Consider the following 15,248-nt stretch of genomic DNA (forward strand, 5'->3'; position numbering starts at 1 on the left):
TCTGCATCCCCTTGATGATACAATAGCTGTTACTTCAGTGAACATCTAAGATGACTGATCAAAATTCACAGAGCTCCCCAGTAAGGCAATGTTGCAGAGTAAATGTGAGGACTAAGACATCCTCAGAGTCTGACAGGGCTATAGGCAGGTGGCAGAGGAAAGCATGCTGAGCTCCAGACCCTCACCACTGCCTGACTTACCTCAAGCTGGTGCAGCAGGGCTTTCCCTTTCTTGTTTATCTCCACCATGAGTGTGAAGATGGCAACTTTAATATCCTGTTCCACCTGCTTTTGGTTTTGATTTACTTCAATTATCCTGAAAACGAAATGAAAGGGGAGATATCTAAAATTAATGGCAGATTTTTCAAGTATTTAAATTGGATATGTTAATTACTAAATTAGACCAAAATGTTTAGTCTTAATAAGTTCTATCTCCAAAGTTCTTGGAGACATTGGAAGACATTAGAAACAATAATTCAGTTAAACAAAACATGGACAGTGAGTATATTTTAAATATACATGAGTATATTTTAAAGAAATATGTCACACAGCAAAAACGCAATAGGCTGACCTAAAAGGATAGGACCTGGGAGTAGGCTACAACTAGAATTTACAGTCAAGACAAAACAATTATGACTGGGAACAAGTTTGGCTATATAATTGTGATAGTCTGATCTCAGGTATCCAAATTGGCAATTTTCACCATACTGGAATACAGAAGCAAAAGACAACAATAATAGTTTACTTTTCTAAATGGTTCAGAGGTCAAAGTACTTTTTATACTAGCATGAGGAGAAGAGTTCAGATCCTCAGAACCCACATAAATGCAGGGTAGCTGTGGAAAAAGAGTCTGTAATTCCAGCCTGAGAAAGCGAAAACAGGATCCCCAGAGTGAACTGATTAGCAACACTAGACATATCAGCCAGCTCTAGTTTTAACTGAGAGAACCTGCCTCAATGAGTAATGTATAAGAACGACAATGATGACCCCTGATATTAACCTCAGGCCTCCACACATGTGTACACATGCACATGTATACCAGCATACATCAGAAGACCATACACACACACACACACACACACACACACACAAAGGGGGGGGGCTGTATACCATGACTATTTTGGAATTCTGGTTTTCTTTTAAAACACAGAAATATTTAAGAATTTGTTTTTGTTTTAACCCCAGGTGTGGGGATATGGGGCTGCTTCAGCCTACAGCAGCTATGACTTGTCTCATGTTCTAGCAGAAAGAAGTGTTTTGCTAGCTGTACATGTCTGTGATTGTGTGACATTTGGAATTCTGGGAACTCTTCAGAGGGTGTATAAATGCCATAGCCCCAATAAAGTGTGGGTGGTTGTTGGTTGTTTAAGGAGTTGGATGCATTTAGTAGTTTTGTTCAAAGAAGAAACAAAAGGAAATATGAGCCAAGTAGCTGAAAAGGAGAAAAAGTTTTAACTTTAACATTAATTAAAATATGACTAGAACGGATTTCCTAATAAGCGTACTCAGAAAATGTTGGGGCACAAAGGTCTTAGTGCCCACATATCACTAGGGAAACCAGAAATGAATCATGCATGGGGTATCGCCTTAAGGAAGGAAATATCTGTTTCCTACCCAGAAGACTGGAAGTGGATACTGTCAATGCCTTTTTGCTTTCTGTAAAGGCAGACTTCGCCTAAATGCCCCAGAATGTTACCCCAGATTCTTCCCCACTAGACCTTTTATTTTTAGCTCCCAGAAGCCATCAAGGAGAAGCTAAGAACTAACAGGTGATCTTTCTGAGATGCTTCCACCATGGACTATTGAAGTTAATGACAGACTTGCTTCATTAGGCAAGGCATTACATTTGTGGAAAGATTCCTGCTATTAATATGCTTTTCCTGTTATTATATATAAAACAATCACTAGGTATTAGTCCATCCTTTGAGCAGATTTCTGCAGAATTACAAAGATAGACTGTTTTGAAGTGATGTTGCATAGACAAACAGAATTTCTTAATTCTTGATGATCCTGTAACAACTCCTAACATATTTTTAGAATTATTAAGATATTTTATAGTAGGACTGCTATTAAGTCCTTTCTGGTGTTAAAACTTCACTGAAAACTCTACCAATCTTCAAGTGTTAGGAGTTAATTGCTTCTGAGATAGCAAGCAGGCATGTACAACTTAGCGCACATTCCAAGAGGTTGTAAAACCATTAACCAAAGCTCATAAAAAGGGAACTGAGGATTTACTAGGATAGGTGCAAGAACAGAAGATAAAATATTGACTGGGTTTATCCACATTAAACTTCACTAATACCGTAGTCACAAAAATTAAAATTTTAACTCTCAATGAACCTGTTGAGCTAGTGACAGATGATGAATGTTTAGCCAGATAATTACTCCTAATGAATATACATGTAAACATTCTGTGCTGTAAACTTCTTACTCAATTTATAATTTGAATTTATGTGTAAACCTTTTAGAAAGAAGAACTTTTTAGAAAAGAACTTTCTTAGAAAACCTTTAGAGAGATCTTAGAAGTAAAGGCTAAAATCACTTTTCAGAGTGTCCCTTTTTCTTCCAGTTTCAACTAGCAGGCTGGGAGTTAGAGTAGTGCAGTTCCTGGGGACAGAGAACTAAAGGTTACTTAATCCCCAACCCTTAGGCTACAGGTGTTAGCTGCCTAAGTCAGAGCCTTTAAACCTCACAATGGGCAAGGAAGTTTTTAGGACTTTTTACAAGATATCAACAAGTAAGTATTCAGGATAATTAGAGACCTAGCACATCCCAAGACTATCAGTCTTCAAAGATACACCTGAGTCTGACTCTGTGTTTCCCTTCAACTCACGCCAGACTGGGAGGTCCCTGGCAGAGGCCATCCTTAGAAGAGATGTTACATGTATTTTATGGCCTGCTGATCGCTATGCTCTAATGTGGTAGGAAACCACACCAGATTCTAGGCCTTTTAGCTATAGAACCCATCTTTTCAAGGTCACATGTACTTTGCAAAGCAGTTGCTATATTGTCATACCTTAAGCTTCACTGTGCATCTAGAACTGGAATAATGGTTGCCTGGAAACTTTTCTCCAAATTCAATTGCGTTTAAATATGCTTGCAACAATCTGCCTAGCATCAGACTCTTTAGAAGTTTGATCCAGTTTGATTAAGTCAAACTGAAATGAATTTTCATTCTGACCTGTTTATAGCTGTTTTCCCTGCCTGCTGTGACACTTGCTGGGACTGCCTCAAGGAAATATTAAATTACATAGAAATAAATTAAGCTGAGAGGCTGTGCCTCAGTGTTATTCAATGACTTTAAGACAGGCACCTTACTAACTGGATTCTCCTAGACAATACAGGAAAGTAAAGAAAATAGAATTGTGCTCCTGACTTAATTAGAATTTAAGTTTGCTGAAGTTGTGCTTTTATAAAGTCACTCATCAGGGCTGCTTGCTTATTAAAAGTCCCACCCTCCTCTTAGGAGTGGCACTTGTCAAACTGCCTTGAAGACACAACCTTGGGGACAGATACTCTTTTAAGAAACTGCGGCTATGCTTCTCTGTCTCTGAACTCACACAACTGCACATGAGATTACAAAGTTTCTAGTTAGCCCTAGACCCTCTCTTAAGCTCTACGTTGGGTGTTAATAATAGTTTCTCATTCTGCTGAGTGCCTAGTTGAATCCTTTATTGGCTTGAACTACTTTAATGTTTTAGAAACAAGTATTTTTTAAGAGAAAAATGGAGATGAAATGGATAGAAAGAAAAAGGAGCATCCTGTCCACCACATTCAGCAGCTGACAGGAGATATCTGGTATCTAGAAACCCAGTTCCACGTAACCAAGTAAACCTTTATTTTTCTCACCTGTTCCGCCCACAGCCACTCTAAATTTAAGAACATAGTTGAAGAGATTGTATTCTGTCATAACTTCAAGATAACTGTTTGAAATCAACATTGTGTCAGAATTAAGGAAATCAGGTATTGGATGACATATCTGCTCATCTTCAGTGGTACAACAGGATGGGTAAGGGAAACACTGACATATTTTAAAACAAAGTAATATCAAAATTTGTAGCATAATTTTCATCCTTTGGGCAAAGAAACAGTGGTTGCAGATATATTTCAGGGATAATGCCTCATATGCAAGAGGGTTTCTTAGAAAGGAGAAGGGACAAGAAAAGGAAAAGAAAGGACAATTAGCATCAACTTGAAGATTCTTTAAAACCACAATTCAAAAGTCAAAGTCACCTACACAGCAAGGCCATTTTGTTTAAGGAAGAAAGAAGCCTGTATCTATTTTATTATTTTTTATTGGATATTTTTTATTTACATTTTAACCACCCACCCCTAAGGCCCAAATTTATAATCCCAGTGCTTGTGAGGAGGAGGAAGAGGAGGAGGGGGAGGAGGAAGAAGTGGAGGAGGAAGAGAAGAGGAAGGAGAAGAAAGAAAATAGAAGAAAGAAGAAGAAGGCAGAAGAAACAAAAGGAAGAAGGAAAAAGAGGAAGGGAAGGAGCAGCAGCAGCAGCAGCAGCAACTCAAGTCAGCACTGGCTACATAGCAAGTTTAAGACCAGCCTAAGCTACATGTGACACTGACGCAAAAAGCACAATACAACACACACACGACTATCAAAAAGGTAAAAACCAAGGCCAGAGGCCCGGTCTGCTGCCACTATGATGAAGAAGTATGTGGTAGAGATGGGAGAGAAATAGAGGCAGAGTGGTTGGTGCACCATGGAGAGAGGTGGAACTGGAGATGCAAGGTGTTGAGTCTGATGCTGCTAACTGAGGTCATGGTGATGTCTGGGCCTACTTTGGCATTATAGTCTATGTCTGGGTCTGTGTTGCTGTCTGTAGCTGTGTTACCACCAAAGGCCATTGAGATGGCTGTTAGTGGTCTGTGAGGCCATGAGGCCATCCATATTGATGTCCTAGGGCCAGGGTGAACTAGCCCCACCTCTCACCTGGCACAGGAGAGAGAACTGGCTCAGAGTGAGTAGGCATAGGAGAGCTGGCCCATCCTAACATCTATCCCATTTGTGAACTGCTGGGGGAGTCCTGGTGAGGATCCAGGATTGATCGCATAGCAAAAGACAGAGGCCTCAAATCAATGACTCACTCTAATGAATATTTTCAAGTAAAGTTGTTTGGACAGAAGGGCATACTGTATGACACACTACGGCACACTGAAACTTAAATGGTGAGAATTTTTTAGATTTAATTTTAATGTTTAATTTTCTTTTGTGGAGGAGACTGAACACAGAAGGACAGAAAATAAGGGGATTGGAGTGCACGCTGTAAGAAGAATCAAAAAATTATGAAAAAAAGGAAAAATAAAAACAAATTTAGAGAACTCACAGTATCTGATTTTAAGACTTCTTATAATCAGACTATGACCCTGAGAGTGGAAAATGTCAAATGAAATAGAACAAAGCAATCCCACTCCCCCAAATAAACCACACTGGAACGCAATCCAGAACCTAGAATCATTCTATACGTCCACCGTCAACTGAAGTTCTATAGGTAAGAACTAAGGGTAGTGCTTTGAACAAACTGTATCAGAAGAAATGGACATCTGTATGTTAAAAAGGAAAGCACACCTTGACACACCATACACATAGTAGAGAAATCCACAACTGCCTCCTTTAATTATCACAGTCATTCAACTTTTTAACTATGCACAATCAAAATTTGAAGCTAATTATTCTACTTAGCAAAAATACTATACTCTGATTAGAATATGGTGAAGGAAAGTGTACTTTGCTAATTTGAATTTTTATACAAGTGAGACAGGTTAAGGCAGCAAGAGGCTGTAGCAGCTGCTGCTCCTGTGGGCCCTGGGTCATTTCCTGGTACCGCATCAGACACCTTTTGTGATGTATCCCAGGGATCCAAACCTCTCTCTGGCCTCTGAGAGCAATGCACGCATGCATACGCACACAAAACACACTAATAAAAATAAATAGCACGATCTGGTGATAACAAAGATGAAAAGATATATAAATACAATGTAACAGAATAAATGCATGATAATGACTTACACGATCCACAATAATTATACTAATACTGGAATATTGGAAAATGGCTAGAGTACGTCTAAGAATTTCTTTTAGGTTAAGAATTTCTTCTCGGGGGTTGGGGATTTAGCTCAGTGGTAGAGCACTTGCCTAGCAAGCGCAAGGCCCTGGGTTCGGTCCTCAGTTCCGAAAAAAAAGAAAAAAAAAAAAAGAATTTCTTCTCAGCTAACAGAATTATATCTATAACAACAACAACAACAACCACAACCACAAAAAAACAAAAGAACAAAAAAACCCACCAGGTATGGTGATATATATCCCTTAAATGCAGTACTGGGGAGGCAGAAGCAAGTGGATCTCGGTGAATTCAAGGCTAACTTGGTCTACACAGTGGATTTCAAAACAGCCAGGACTCTACAGAGAGACCCTATCTTAAAATTTAAAAACCCCACAAAACTTTGTTTCAAAGCAAAACAAAATAAAACAAAATCCCAAGTCCCCTAGCTGTTTCAAGAAAGAGTAATAGATTATGATAATCAGCTATGCCACAAAAGCGGACACAATTTTCCCAATGAACAATATTGAGATACACAGAGCAATCTCTCTTACTCGAGTCTTTCTACTTAGCACTTCCTCACTTGTAAATAGTAGCAGTTATTTTTGTGTAAAAAAACACAAGAAAGAGAACATGGTATTGTTTGGTGTGCTAAGGTGGTATGTGAAAGTTAGCAAGTGCCCCACATGGGATTTGCATTTGGGGGACAACTGATTTCCTTTATGGAGCACAAGTCCTAACAAGTAGTATCTAGAAATAGACAAGGAATAAACTACTGTGTAATAATTTTCTTGAGATTGAAATATTCCATCCTACAAGAAAGCTTCTTGAGCAGAAAGGTCAACAACTCAAAATAGTTTCAGAAGTCCCTGAAATGGACTAGGTTCACTAGGTCCCTTCCCAACAGAGTAAGCATTAAAAACTCAGATCAAGGGGAGCTGAGCTAAGCTGCAAAAACAACTCTCAGTGGATGAGGTGCAAAGAAGACTTACTTTGAGACCAGACAGCTTACTGGAAGAAGCAAAACCAGGCCTACCTTCTTGGCTTGTAAGGTTTAGCCTAACTCAGGAACCTGGAAAGGACACTCTCCAACATGCTGAGTGGCCTGCAGGCTGTGCAGTGTGCTCCAGCTTCCCAGCTTTGTGAGCTGTCACCTGTGCTAAGGTGGGCTTTGGTGAGGCAGCTGTATTTGAGTCATTTCTGCTCCTGTAATTTCTCACCCATATTCCGGTAGGTAACCCCAATAAAACTCAATGGTTCACCAAATTGGATTTTTGTGGTTCTTCTCCCTCTATCTCCTGCCCACCCCCAAATTTATAATCTTTTCTTACTGCTACATATGCATATACATATATACTGTGTTACTCTGTGTGTGTGTGTGTGTGTGTGTGTGTGTGTGTGTGTGTGTGTGTGTGTGTGTGTGTGTTTTGGGTCCCCTATCTGGATGTGTATATTGTGTCTTCTCCTCAGGAAATGGTACATCCAAGTTTAGTAATGCCCACTCTGTTTTCCAAAAGTTCTAACCTATGTGACTAAAGGATCAGGGCCCCAGGAGGCACCTCAAATACAACAATCTTAACAATAGCAATTAAGTATATAATTCAGTGTTAAAAGAGTTACATCACTGGCAAAGCTGTCTTTTTCACAATCTTGAAAAAAATTAAATTAGAAAACACCATTGGATTATAAATACATACCAGATGAATGAGTTATTATTGTTACACATTTCCATTTTACTCTAAAGAAAGTGCTTTCCAGCCCAGAGTTTCTGAAATAGCCTTACCAATCATGAGTATAATCCAAAAGCTTACCAGATACTTCACAGTAAGTTAAGAAAAGGAAATCTAGAAGTGTATATATATTCACTACACATCAATGATTTATCATGTCGTAAATGTACTTACCTATTTTGGATCTGATTTCCTGTGTACTTTATATATTTTGTTTTTTCCATCAGTTTGGTGATTAGAGTATCTATGATTACTTTTTGATTCTGAAAAGCTTCTTCTATAAATTGATATCTGAAGAAAAAATAAGCAAATAACTTCATACACATATCTTTACAAATAAAGTTCAAACGTTAAAAAAAACAATATAAGTGAGAGACTATGGTGGCTAGAGATGTTCCTGGTTAAGAGCTTTCAGAGGCTGCTCTTAACGACCTGTAACTCCAATTCTAGGGGATCTGATGTTCTCGCCTGGTCTCTAGAGGTACTTGAATCCATACGCACACACATACACACAACACACACACACGCACACACATACATACAACACACACACACACACACACACACACACACACACAGAAAGACACACAAAAATAGGTGATTCTAAAGAAATAGAAATAATATAAAAGGTATAAAATGACCTTGGAAAATACAAAATACGGGCTAGAAAGATGGCCCCAATGAGTAAAGATGCTTATTGTCAAGTCTAGTTCTGATTCCTGGGACCCTTATGGCAGGAAAGAGTTCTCGACAGATGTCCTCTGACCTCCACACATAATGAGGTATGCAAGTATGTGCATACATGGACACTTAGAAAGTCTTAAAAAGCCATGTATTCCCATCTGCTCAAATTTGTTGTGGTGTCAAAACCCCGGGGTAAACACTAAAATGTTACAAAGTAAAGGTGTGTTTTATAAGTGGGTCAGACTGTACGCTCCTAGGAAGTGCAAGAGAGAAGCGGCTCTGACCAGAAGCAGGGGAGCCTTTAACTTCACTTCTTAATCTAAGTTCAGAGCCCAGCTATAAAAATGAAGTTGTTGTAATTAATAATTTAGTTAGCTACATTTATGATCATGGGAAAAGTGTTTGTTGTTTTTTTTGTTCTCCAAACATACCATGAAACAATGGAAACAATTTGCAATGTGCAAATGACAAGATTATAGAGGAAAAACAAGTTAAAAAAAACACACACACAAAAAAAAAACAAAAACAAAAACAAAAAAACCAAAAAACAAAAAACCAAACCACCAAGTTGACCTTTAGCTTGGTATATGATTAGAGAAAACATCACAGGGAATAATATAGAATAAATCAAATTATAACATTTTTAACTAGAAAAAGGAAGAAAAACGGAGTCAGCTAGCCATTAAATTATTCAACAAAGATGTCTTTAGATACTTTTTTATTTCAAGAGTATAGTACTTTAATAATAAAACTCGACACTCAGTTTTAGAGGTGTGCACACCTCATTAGACAGTGTCACAAAGGCCAAAGATTTGTAAGTGCATTTGTTAAATATGCTAACTTCAGAACCATGGAGGTTTGCTGAGCATAAACACTTTTTTTTTTTTTTTTTTTCACATAGAGAGGTTTATTGGGATGGCGAAAACAAGGGCAGGGAGGTGGGCAAGAGAGGGAGAAGAGAAAGAAAAAAGGGGAGAGAAAGAAGAGAATAAACATTTTCAAGATCATCATATCTAGACAGTAAGGAACTTTGCTGTACAACAAGCCATGAAATTATTCTTTTGGATAAATGGGGGAAGGCATTTGATATTGTACCTTTTGATTAAAGCCTTAAGTGACCTAAAGTAAGCCGTTGTTATTTGCCAGTAAGTCAAGATGGTCAACTCTAGTAAACTATAGAAAAAAATCATGTGAGGAGACACTCATGGTATACATCACAGAAAGACCTTTAGGCTGGTGAGAGAGCAAAGTAGGAAGAAGCCCTATTATCCTCAAGCTAGAAAACCCAAGTTCTGTCCTGAGCCTTACATGGTGGAGGGAAACCAGACTTAGTCCCGCAAGCTGTCCTCTAACCTCCACATGTGTGCCATGGATACCAGCTTCCCCTCCTCCACTTCTAAACACAAAAAATAAAATAGGTAAAGTGCTAGCCACTTGGCAGGCTAAAGCAGGGGTTCTCTGTAAGTCTGAGTTTATCCTGATCTATAGGTACTGCTACAGAGTGAGACCATTTTAGAAAGAATAACTGCAAACCTAGAACTCTGCACCCAAGGAACATATATTCTTAATGCTTAAATGGAGCTGAAAACCTGGATGTGGTAGTATATTCCTTTAAATTCAGCACTAGGGAGGATGGCAGGTAGATCCCTATGTGTTCAAAATCAGCCTGGTCTATACTGTGAGTTCCAGGATAGCCAAAACTATATAGTAAAGACCCTATCTCAAAAAAAAAAAAAAAAAAATCCAAAACAATAAAGGCTAAAAATATTTCAACTTGGGGAGCTCCTCCGCTGATACAGCCTCATTAAGAATAATTAACATCACTGGGAGAAGCAAAGTTAAAAGAGCCTCGGTGTGTAGTGTATGCATATATATCACTTACAAGACAGCCTAGGACTTATCAGAAGACAAGGGTTGTTCTAATAAGGCTCATGCCTGATGCAGAAGAACAAAGTACAGTATGAGGTTAGGTTGTGACATCTAGCAGGGTCAGGGCCAGTGAGATGGTCCAGCAGATAAGAGCACTTACTATGAAAGCCTCACAAGCCGGGTTTGATCCATGGAACCCAGGCGAAAGGAGAGCACTGACTCCCAAACACACACACTCACACACACACACACACACACACACACACACACACACACACACGGACATATATGGGACACACTAACAATAAACTTAAGTTTTAAAAAGCCAGCCACAAATGGTGGCACACAACTAAGATGGACCTCTGAGTTTGAGACCATCTTGGTTTACATAGTTCCAGAACAGACAAGACTATGTAATGAGACTATACATAAACAACAACAACAAAACCAAACTAACAAACCCAAACCAAAACCACACCAAAACAAGGTCTCCTCTGTTGACGCCTGGGTAACTGCCGTTGCCTGTCTAGCCAGCCATTTTATGCTGTTACTAATGTTACAAGGAAACTTTCTCATGCCCAAATTGATTGCATTTTCTGTTGTGTTCTGTTTTATGGTGTTCTTGGAAACAAATCACAGTAAGTCAGTTAGAAGTGCTTTGTATAGTTAGCCACAATAAACTTGACCCAAACCAACCACTCAGCAGCACTTCCTGGACCTGTTTATGAGCTTTTATGGTTTCTTGCCTTTATAACCTGTGCCTGGGACAGACCCCAACATAAGAGAGACACCTGCACCAATATAAGAAGTCATTTGGAATAAGACTTCCATTTTGAGTTAGGGTTAAATAAAGTTTAAGTTTTCAAAACCTCTCTGGGAATTGACGTCCTACTTGGCAGGAAGACACATGTACATGGGTAACTGACATCCTGCTTGGCAAGTTAAGACATAAGTGTAAGGCAAGGCAAGTCCCACCACAGTTGAATACCACACTGACAATGGGAGTGGGATAAGTGTACAACAAAGACATGTTCCTAAGTCCCCATCCCTAAATCCTCATTGGTGGAATAACTCAGCACAGATATTTATGGATTTCAGGCTTAAAGCTCTGTAGGATCCTGACTTGGGGTTGAAATCAGCTCCTAACTCTGGTTTGCAGCCCTGGTCAATCAGTCCCAGGGCAAATTCTCAATAAACTACATCTCTGTCTCACTGAGATTAGTGTTCATGTGGTTTGTGGAGTGACTCCTGGACCACAACATCCTCATTTTTTGACACCAGCAACTAATTTTTTTTTTTTTTTAAGCATTGTAAGAAATCAGCTCTCAACGTAGACTGATTTTGACCTATAGGACGTTTGGACAACATTTTAAAATTGTTTTTAGCTGTCATTTATAACGGCAGAGGAGTATTCAACTAGGATGCTGCTAAACACCATGCAACGCACAGCACTTCTTCAATGTACTGTCCAGACCAAAATAGAAAAAACAAAACATGCCTGAAATTAAGAAACCCCTGTGTAAGCCAGGATTCCTCTGGCCAAACAAAACGCATACAAATTGCCATTTAGCTGAAGCAGTAGCAGTCTGTAAGTCACAGAAAAGGTATGCTGCAGGTCTGAAGATAACAATGCTAATACCTGTGCTCTTTGTGTTCTAGCAGCTGGCAGTCTCGACATGTCAGCTTATCACACGTTTCACAGTAGAGTTTCAGCTGCTCCTTTTTATGGAACGGACAAAACACTGGTCGCTGACTGGTCACACCAACTGCCTCTGCAAAAACAACAGAAAGCAGAAAGATAATTACCAAAATTGAATAATAAATCATTAGTAGTCCATTCCTACTTAATTCCACTGATATGAAAGGGCTACTTTTCTTTCATCGATGCACTTACTTACTACTGCATTACAGATTTTGAAATATTAAATATTTTCAAGGCTGGTAGCTAAAGCATCTGTCTCCAAGCCTGATGAACTAAGTTCAACGCCTAGGACCCACATGGTAGAAGGATGACTAACTCCCACAAGATGTCTTCTGTGGGGTCCCAGGGTGGCAGAGGAAGGGATGGTGTGAAATGGCTACAGCCCCAGGAGAAGAGCCAGCAGGACTTGGGTCTCTTTAAGTGCTGATGGTGGCTGAGCCATAAGGCTTATTTGCATAATAATGTACGTATTTTACTTCATGTTCCCTCTTTGAGGAATGTTCTCTCTGCCAAGGTAGACAGATAATATGATAATAAGAAACAGCATGATTCTGGGAGGTGAGAATGTGTCTGGTAATCCTCAGCAAAATGATGACACTATAACCTTCAGGGCAGCCCTTAAGGCTGTTGGAAAGAATTCTGAAAATATGAGTTCAAGAATACATAAATCAGTGTCAAGAGCTGTTCTTTACAGGATTTCTCAACAATTCAAAATATAAGGATGCAGTATGAAATGTATGAGGGGCGTCACAGACCTGAAAGAACAGAGGGAGCTACACTAATGAGTCAGCACAGCCAGAAAAATATTAAAAGAGACATGATTTCATCTATAGAGGAAAAAACCTGAATCACAGAAGAGAAAGGAATTGGTTGTAAAACAAGGCTCAGATAGATGGTTATATAATATTAGTGGTAAAATGATGGTCTCCTCCACAAAAGCCATCAAAAACTAAATTTGATCCAGATATTTTACTCCCTAAAAATGTGCAATCCAAATAGAGGTTGGAGACAGATAAAAAGTCTAGTATTGTAATAAAAAAAATAAAAAATAAAGTCTAATTCCTATTTTCATGGATCAGTTAATACTTTCCAATAATAAGCAATGGAGTTATTAAGATGAAAAAGAAAAAAAATCCAAAGATTAAAATAATACATTGAGTCAGCTAAGAATTATAAAAATGAGCTACAATACTGCTTGTATCGGCACAAAGAGCTCACTAAATTGAAAAAAAAATTATAAAAAATACTATGCTTAAAGCTAATTTCCTCACATAAAAATACTCTATTACTAGACTTGGCAACCATAGGTGCTGTGCTCAGTGAACTGCATAGGACTTGTGATGTTAAAAAACATACTTGCTGTCTGATTCATTTACTTTGAATGTGCTCTGTATTTCAGTTTCTAAGAGTCAAGGGGCTAAGGTCATAAAACGCTGACTTGTGGAATGATCAAAAGGGAACCTGGGGTAAATGATTAAACTGATACGCAATTTCTAAGGAAGTAGCTTTATAAAAGCCTGGGCTGTGTTCTACCAGAGAGAGCTATCTAGAGCAGATCAGAGAGCTGTCAGCTTGCATCCATTGCTGATTCCGAGTCACTTTTCTGCTGCTCCCACTCACCCCTTCCTCAGGTCCCTTTCTCAAGCTGAGGTTGGAACTTGGCAGTCTCCCACAAGATGCCCACACATATATACACACATAGAATAAATAAAATTATAAAAAAGAAAATGCCTCAGAAAACACTTCAAGGATTTCTTAAGGAAAATGGATAAGATTTTTTAACTTTAATTAAGGATGTAATGTAAAAATGTAATGGCAAAAAAGATTTATATAATTAAAAAGTCTTAAGATAGTCCCTAGGAGTATAAAGTAACTGAATGTTTTCTATCCCAAATATGAGACAGGAGGATCAAAATATGTGGTCTAGGGCTGGAAAGGTGGCTCAGCAATGGGGAAGAACTTGCTGGTCTTCCTAAGTACCTCAGCTTCATCCAAGTGCCCATGAGCAAATACACGAGCCTCTCTACCTCCAGTTCCATGGGTTATTTATGTCCTCTTAATGTCTCCTCATGTGCCCGGCTCTAATGTGGCAGCACACAGACATACATCAGGCTTACCTCTACATACATAATAAAGTAATTTTCTTAAAAAGTTGTGGACTGGCCTGGGCTGGTCCAATACATTGGTTCTCATGAATAGGGCCACAGTTGATATGCATGTCTGTTTTATACTGACATACTCCTTCTTATGAGATAGCTGTATTTTTCACTGGTGAATCCCCTCCCCTCAGTTCTAGGAATTAAACCTAGAGTTTTATCTAAGCTAAGCAAATATTTTAACACTGAGTACAGCCCCACCTATGTTTAGTTTTGTGATGAGACTGAACAAATTTATACTCCTATCAATACTATAAGTGTTCTTTTCTCTCTCTGTCCTTGTCAGATCTTTTCTTTAATTATAGCCATTCTGACTGCAGTGAGTTAAAATATAAACGTGATTTCATCTACATTTCCTGATGACTTAGGATGCTGAAATTTTTCTTATATATTTTCTGTTATGTGTACTTCTTTGACTAGATTATATGAGGAGAGTACTTTGATGTCTAATGTTTTTTAGTTCATATGTTCTAAACTATGTGTGCTCATGTGTTTAGGTACATATATGTGCAGTGTATGCATACACATGTGAGTATGGGTGTGAAGCCACCCAACTGTTTTTGAGATGGGGTATCTCACAGAGCTGTCTAACAAGTGAGGCTGCCTGGCCAATAAGCCTCAGGAATTGGCAAAAGTCTATATCCCCATTCCCTGCTGCTCCATCGCTCGCCCAGACTGCAAGCAAGAGGCAAGAGTCAAGAATCATCAGAGCAAGCATTTTAGTTTACATCCCATGTGTGAATATTTTGGGTTTTTTTATTTTTGTTGTTGTTTTTTTTTTTGTTTTGTTTTTTGTTTTGTTTTTTGGCCTAGTTTGTTTTTTTGAGACGTGTCTCAAAATCAAGATCCCTTACTGCTCTTCCAAAAGACCTCACTCAGTTGAGTTCCTAGCAACCACACCAGGAGGTTCAAAATTGCCTATTGCTCTAATTCTAGTTCACACATTTTCTTCTGACCTCTGTAGGCACTACATGGGCGAGGAACACACAGGCACAGATACACATTCACAATTTAAATGTGTGTGTGTATATCATCATCATCATCATCAT

At 38.7% G+C, this 15,248-nt stretch overlaps 1 protein-coding gene across 2 annotated transcripts in view; it reads right to left on the reverse strand.

Moving 5' to 3' along the window:
- Window positions 1-15,248, reverse strand: part of Trim24 (tripartite motif containing 24) — a 118,426-nt gene that overhangs the window by 43,236 nt on the left and 59,942 nt on the right. For both annotated transcript variants that reach the window (XM_032906744.1, XM_032906746.1), the window contains exons 4-6: window positions 11,981-12,113; window positions 7,963-8,079; window positions 201-315 (exon numbers count right to left, since the gene is read on the reverse strand). In XM_032906744.1, coding sequence (XP_032762635.1) covers window positions 201-315; window positions 7,963-8,079; window positions 11,981-12,113 — 365 coding nt within the window. The remainder of the gene's footprint in view (window positions 1-200; window positions 316-7,962; window positions 8,080-11,980; window positions 12,114-15,248) is intronic.

Source organism: Rattus rattus, chromosome 6, assembly GCF_011064425.1.
Source record: "Rattus rattus isolate New Zealand chromosome 6, Rrattus_CSIRO_v1, whole genome shotgun sequence".
Taxonomy (NCBI): Eukaryota; Metazoa; Chordata; class Mammalia; order Rodentia; family Muridae; genus Rattus; species Rattus rattus.